The sequence below is a fragment of the Platichthys flesus genome, chromosome 17 (assembly GCF_949316205.1).
Source record: "Platichthys flesus chromosome 17, fPlaFle2.1, whole genome shotgun sequence".
In the NCBI taxonomy this organism is placed as follows: domain Eukaryota; kingdom Metazoa; phylum Chordata; class Actinopteri; order Pleuronectiformes; family Pleuronectidae; genus Platichthys; species Platichthys flesus.
This window is the reverse complement of record NC_084961.1, coordinates 257300-264089: the sequence shown is the minus strand read 5'-3', so window position 1 is coordinate 264089 and position 6790 is coordinate 257300. Positions and strand designations below refer to the sequence as shown.

General features: G+C 52.6%; 1 protein-coding gene across 1 annotated transcript; it reads right to left on the bottom strand.

The window, feature by feature from the left end:
* Positions 1–1069: 1069 nt before the first annotated feature.
* LOC133972248 (zinc finger protein 691-like) lies at positions 1070–3120 on the bottom strand. The gene is made up of 3 exons (XM_062409593.1): positions 2822–3120; positions 2278–2565; positions 1070–2134 (listed from the first exon to the last, which is right to left on the bottom strand). The coding sequence occupies exons 1-3, from the start codon at positions 3030–3032 to the stop codon at positions 1170–1172; spliced, it is 1464 nt and encodes a 487-aa protein (XP_062265577.1). The 5' UTR covers positions 3033–3120; the 3' UTR covers positions 1070–1169.
* Between the last annotated feature and the right edge of the window lie 3670 nt (positions 3121–6790).

Here is a 6790-nt window from a genome sequence, read left to right as displayed (position 1 = left end):
CTCTGTTTACACACTTGGTTATAGTTCCATACACAGATGACTGTATATAAAGATAATCAGTGACTGTATATAAAGATTATAAAGAGTGATGATCTCGAGGTCCCTCCCGCACAGGCATCCTGAGTCAGTCTCAGCTTTCAATCAATACGTCACAGCTCGTTTTCTAAAACCAATAACTAATAAAAACCAACTGATCAGAAACATGAACAATGGAAGAGCCCTGATGAGAGGGAACAAGGAAATACCACTATTCATTTATTATGGGACAAGACAAGCGTCAGATTTATCAACATTCTGATGTCACCACTGTCACGTGATGTCAGAATTTGTGTGTGTGTTCATAAAGTAAATGGACAACACACACAATGAACCACTGACTGGGTGTGTGTTTTAACAGGATACACCCGGTTGACCAGGAAATCACTTTGTAACACAAACACTCTTCGTAGCTCTTCCTGGAAATGAACACACACACACTCCACCCCTCCCCCACACACACACACTCACTCACCTTAATGAAAACCCTCTAGAAACGCACCAAGCTGTCCAGTAGTGATGTCACTAACAAGCACCTTCCTCTTTTCCTCCCACCATCCACAAATGAAACGCTGCCAGTGACAGCCACCAGGGGGCGATCGGGTCTCTGGTTTGAACCAGCTGCTAATGCAGAGACAGGAAGTCGCCTCCGATTAAGAAAAACGTCAAGTTTGAATGTTTTCAACTGAAAGTTTTAATATTTTCAATGCCTGTCACATCAGAGAAAGCTGTGTTGTCACGGAGATCAAACTGAATCATGTGACATCACCTGCACTGTAAAAACATTGGACTCCAGACGTTCAAAGGTCAGATAAACTGTAAAAAGTGCCCGGATGCTTTTACATACATTTTAAAAGGTTCCGTTCTACTTGTGTAATTGTTTGGTTATGATACAAATATAAAAATGTGGATCTCGTGAGTTGAAATGTTCTGTAAGGAGACGGTTGAAGTTACGAACTCTACGTTACGTCTCTTTAGGAAAACAGACGAGTGGAATTTACCCCAAAAAAAGATTTGACGAAATCTGTTCCTGTAAATGAATCAAATGAGTTTATTATCAAAGCTGTTTTCAGAGGATCGACTTTAACAGTCACAAACATGAGTCGGTGAGTTTCTAGTTTCTACATCAGGTTTCACAGCATCAGACTGATCTGCTCAGTCCACTCTGTCCCTGCAGATGGACCTGCTCTCTCTGAGTGACCGGTCTTCAGGTGGTGGACCAGGTACTCCCTCCTGGTGAACGTCCTCCTGCAGAGTCCACATCGGTGCGGTCTGTCCCCGGTGTGGATCTTCAGGTGTCTCTCCAGACTCTCCTTCCTGCTGAAGTCTCTGCTGCAGAACTTGCAGCGATACGGCTTCTCTCCGGTGTGGACCCGTTTGTGGATCTCCATCCTCCTCATGGAGCTGCACTTCTTCCCACACACGTCGCAGGTGCTGCCCAGCTCTTTGTGGGACCGCAGGTGGTCTCTGAGGTTCTCCGTCGAATCCAGACAGTCCCCGCAGGCCCCACATCGGTTCTCGGGTTCCTTGCAGTGGTTCTCAGCGTGCCGCACCAGAATCCCCCGTGTGTAGAAGGAGTTCCCACAGACCCTGCAGCTGAAGGACTTGGCAGGACTCTGGAAGGGGACCCTCTGTCTGCGGAGGCTGCAGGACATCTGGTCCTGGTCCTGAGATGTGTTCTGTCTTACATGTTTTCTCAAAGTTCGTCTTGAGCTGAACTCTCGACCACAGCTGCCGCAGACCAGCAGCTTCGGTTCTACAGGAGACCCCGGTGTCTGGAGGTCCGGTTCAGACGGAGCGTCTCCGCTGTCTTCATCAGGCGATTGGACAGCAGAGTCCCCATGATGGTGTGGAGGTAGACACCCAGGTTCTGGTCTCATGAGGTCTGACGGGCTCCAGAGAAACTCCGTCTGTATGTGGGACGAGATCTGAGTGGACCAGGAACTTCCCTTGTCATCGTTGCTTCCTATCAGCAAATCAGGACTCGATTTGAACTCCTCAGAACCTGAAGCTCCACCCCCCTCCTGTTTGTTGTGCAGAGTGAAGCTCCGCCCCCTCGGCTGCTGCTCTTCCTCTGTGGTGGAAATGAGCAGAAAACCTGGAGGATAAAAACACGAAGAGGAAGTAAGACATTTAACGAACAGTAATAAACATCATTTGATCATGAATCAGAAAACAACTAAACTGATTTAAACTTTAAAACCCTGGTAACTGTGGTAACCTAGACAGGAAACCACCAACCTTCCTGCTGGGGGTTGAACTGCTCCAGCGTCACGTGACCCTCATCCACTTCCTGTTTGACAGTGATTGCCTCAGGATGCTCTTCAGTAGGCTGAGGCCCCGCCTCCTCCCGGTATGACTGAATCTGATTGGAGAGATGACTCTCCCTAAGCCAATCAGGACTTGGTATGAACTTGATATGTTGGACTTCAGGTCCTGAGGCTCCGCCCTCCTCCTGTTTAATGGGCCGATTGAAGCTCCGCCTCCTCATCCGCTGCTCTTCTTCTGTGGTGGAAACCAGCAGAACCCCTGGCGGAGGACAGCAGCTGCTACAGTTTATGACGTCATACTGTGTGACGCCACTGATGGTTGAGTAGATTTAATTTGAATGTAAATTAAATAATATCGACAAATAAAATATATTTCAGATGAAATCAGGTGTTTGTTCTTAAGAACTCTTTAAACGAACCGCAGCAGTGACCCCTGGTGGTTGAACCCGCAGGTCACAGTCTGTGGACATTTTCTTATTATGAAAGCAACAAAGAGCAGAAGTGTGTCCACCGACCTGCCGGTGTGTCCCCCGGTGTGTCCCCCGGTGTGTCCCCCAGCCGTCCTGCGGTCTCCAGCAGCTTCCTCTGTCTCTCGACCTCCTGCTTCAACCGGAACACGTCGTGCTCGTACTCGACGATCGTTCTGGACAAACAGCGGAAAATGTCGTCGGTGACCGCGGAGAGACGCTGATCCACGATCAGCCGCAGCGCGTCGAGCCTCGACATGTCGGAACCGACAGAACCGACACTGGGACCCGGAGCAGCCGCAGGGTTCGAACACCGACAGTGAGACACTGGGGGACGAGTCTGACCGGAAGTCTTCAGCATAAGAGCCGCGCTTATTTTACTACAGATGTTTGCGTTCACAACATCTGCCTGAAGTTTGTGACGCTCGTCATTTCTCTCTAAATATTACATTTGTACAAAATAATATACAGTCTAATTAAAACCGAGTATCCAAGAAAAAGCCCCGTAGTTTTATTCTGAAAGTTTAGATGTTTCAATTCAGGGAACTTCCGCTGTTACACACCCGTCATAACTGACAAGTGAGTTCACAGGTAGTGTGGCTCGGGCCTCGTCCACCAGGGGGCGCTCAGCGAACATGTTCAGAGAACATGTTTATATTTCCATCAGACACGTGAGGAACCTTTAAAGGTCCTAACGTCAAGGATCCTAAACAATAACAACAAGTATTTACACCACATCAGTCAAATCAATCCTTCGCTTATTCAAATATATTTAATACTCAAAGTTAAATTCGTTCTAAAAGATTGTCTTTACTTTACCCCCCCCCCCCCCCCCCCGGGAGCTGGTCAGGACGTCCTGGTGGACCCTCAGGTGCAGGTCTCGGGAGATGGTCTGGACGTCCTGGTGGACCTTCAGGTGCAGGTCTCGGGAGCTGGTCAGGATGTCCTGGTGGACCTTCAGGTGCAGGTCTCGGGAGCTGGTCAGGATGTCCTGGTGGACCTTCAGGTGCAGGTCTCGGGAGCTGGTCTGGACGTCCTGGTGGACCCTTCAGGTGCAGGTCTCGGGAGCTGGTCTGGACGTCCTGGTGGACCTTCAGGTGCAGGTCTCGGGAGCTGGTCTGGACGTCCTGGTGGACCTTCAGGTGCAGGTCTCGGGAGCTGGTCTGGACGTCCTGGTGGACCCTTCAGGTGCAGGTCTCGGGAGCTGGTCTGGATGTCCTGGTGGACCCTCAGGTGCAGGTCTCGGGAGCTGGTCAGGACGTCCTGGTGGACCTTCAGGTGCAGGTCTCGGGAGCTGGTCTGGATGTCCTGGTGGACCTTCAGGTGCAGGTCTCGGGAGCTGGTCTGGACGTCCTGGTGGACCTTCAGGTGCAGGTCTTGGGAGCTGGTCTGGATGTCCTGGTGGACCCTCAGGTGCAGGTCTCGGGAGCTGGTCAGGACGTCCTGGTGGACCTTCAGGTGCAGGTCTCGGGAGCTGGTCTGGACGTCCTGGTGGACCTTCAGGTGCAGGTCTCGGGAGCTGGTCTGGACGTCCTGGTGGACCTTCAGGTGCAGGTCTCGGGAGCTGGTCTGGACGTCCTGGTGGACCTTCAGGTGCAGGTCTTGGGAGCTGGTCAGGATGTCCTGGTGGACCCTCAGGTGCAGGTCTCGGGAGCTGGTCTGGACGTCCTGGTGGACCTTCAGGTGCAGGTCTCGTGAGCTGGTCTGGACGTCCTGGTGGACCTTCAGGTGCAGGTCTCGGGAGCTGGTCTGGACGTCCTGGTGGACCTTCAGGTGCAGGTCTCGGGAGCATTTCTCCTGGTAGCTCTTCCCACAGACCCTGCAGCTGTAGGGTTTCTCTCCGGTGGGGGTCAGCAGGTGCCTCTTCAGGTCGTTCTTGGTGACGAAGGACTTCCAGCACAGGGGGCAGCCGAACAGCCGCTCCTTCCGGTGGAAGCGGATGTGGGTTTCCAGGTATCCTTTGGTGCTGAAGCTCTTGTTGCAGAGGATGTGGGTCAGCGTGTGGGCACTCAGCCCCCCCACCTGCCTGAAGGCTTTCCCACAGACACGGCACTGAAGCGGTTTCTCTCCTGAGTGGATCCTGTGAACCTCCAGGACCTGAACGGATGCCAGGCTCTTACCGCAGGTCTCTTATGAGACGCGTTGCGCCGGTTTGTCCCCGGTGTGTTTCCTGATGTGCATCGTCAGAGCGCTGCTGTCGATGTCCTCCCACAGAACTCACAGATCCACGGTCTCTCCACACGTGGATCCTCTTGTGGCACCGCAGCGCACCGGGCCGGGGGAAGGACTTACCACAGACGCTGCAGGTCCCACGAGTCTCTCTGTGAGACTGTAAGTGGGTCAGCAGACTGTCAGCTGAGTCCGCCCGCTGTCCACAGACACCACAGACACCCTGAGACTCCCTGCAGTGCAGCTCAGCATGATTCCTCAAGAACCCTTGGCTGTGGAAGGAAGCCCCGCAGACTCTGCAGCAGAGCGAGGACGACTCAGAGGACCTCGGTCCTGAGGTGTGTCTTTTGACTGTCCTTGGTTTCAGAGTCTCAGTGTGACTGTCCTCACTCTGGTCTCTGTCCGTCTCGTCAGATGCTTCTCGAGGTCTTGGGTGTCGGGGGTCCTCCGGCTGCAGCTTGCCCAGCTGGATGGTTTGACTCCTGAGTGACTCCTCATGTGCGTCTCCATGTGTTGAAAGGTTTGTGAGATCTGATGGGATCCAACAAACTGTCTGAGGACTGGAAACCTTCTCCACAGAGAGACTCCACGTGTTTCACCAGATCTCCCTGATGCTGGAAACGTTCTCTACAGACGACACAACCGTGAGTCACCGTCCAGTCTGAAGGTCTCCTGCTGCAGGACCGCTGGCCTCCATCGCCCTCCATCTTGTCTGTGTCTTCAGTAGGGGGGGGGGTTTGTGGCTGGTGTTCCAGTAGTTGACGCTTTCAGGTGCACAGCCGTCAGAGGAGGCGGAGCTTGAAGGGGCAGGGGGGGGGGGGGGGTGGATGGCCCGGTTTTCATCAGTGACTGTCGACCTGAGAGTGGATGGAATGAAAGAAAAATAAAAGATGACTCAGTTGGGTCGGTGTCACCCCCCCCCCCCCTCGACATCTGATCACCTAATTTCAGCTCCTTCACTTTGTCTTTGATTCACAATCTGTAACTTCACTGAATTCCCCCCCCCGCTGGCCCAAACTGAGACCGACTTCAGGGACTGTGAAGGAAGACGGGACACTGCTCTCGAGATGAAGCCTGGGATATGAACGCTGCCATCTTGTGGTGATGACATCATGTACAGTCAGAGTCTGTCAGTGGTGATGGTGGAGCCGTGGTAACGAAGTCCCGCCCACGCGGCACTCAACTAATCAGGAGTCAGTGGCAGCTGTCAATCATCAGGTCTCAGCCTGTTTCTAACTCATCAATTAACTGAACAGACTTCAGAGAGAGGAGACCCACTGCAGCAGCTCCGACACCCGCTCCTTCAGGGCCCGGGGCCCGGGGCCCGCTGGGGCCCGCTGGGGCCCGGGGCCGGCTGGGGCTCGGCTCAGAGACATCCCGGGGCCGAGCAGCGTCCCCCGGCCAACAGGGAGGAAATCAACCGGAGCTGTTCCGGGTCACCGGCTCCTCGCTGACCCCTGGTGGACAGGAGGACAACTGCACATCCGGTCACCAGGTTCAACCCGTAGTTTGACCGGTAGGGAATCGAACCTGAACGTTTCCAGTCGTGGTCGTTAGTGGGTCATCAGTAGTTTCCAGTTGGCTCCCAGTCGTTCCAGTTCTTTTTCCTCTGTGAAGGATTCAATGATTCAGTTTCTGAACAGAACAAACTTTGCTTCTTTCTTATGTTAAGACTCTTTCTCTTTAATTTCAACTTGCCTCTTTGTCCTGAACGATCCTCACACTACGTCACAGGGACTTCTGTGTTAATGTTGTTTTATTGTTTATGGTTAAAACTTTATATTTTGATAAAAACAGGATTAAATTTGTGCAACGGGAAATAAATTTAAATAAAAAACCAATAGAGAA

Coding starts and splice junctions, on each gene's coding strand:
- LOC133972248 (XM_062409593.1), bottom strand. CDS start 3,032: ATGTCGAGGCTCGACGCGCTGCGGCTGATCGTGGATCAGCGTCTCTCC. Junction 2,566..2,821: donor ACCGGGGGACACACCGGCAG/GTCGGTGGACAC, acceptor GTCCTCCGCCAG/GGGTTCTGCTGGTTTCCACC. Junction 2,135..2,277: donor GTTCAACCCCCAGCAGGAAG/GTTGGTGGTTTC, acceptor TTTATCCTCCAG/GTTTTCTGCTCATTTCCACC.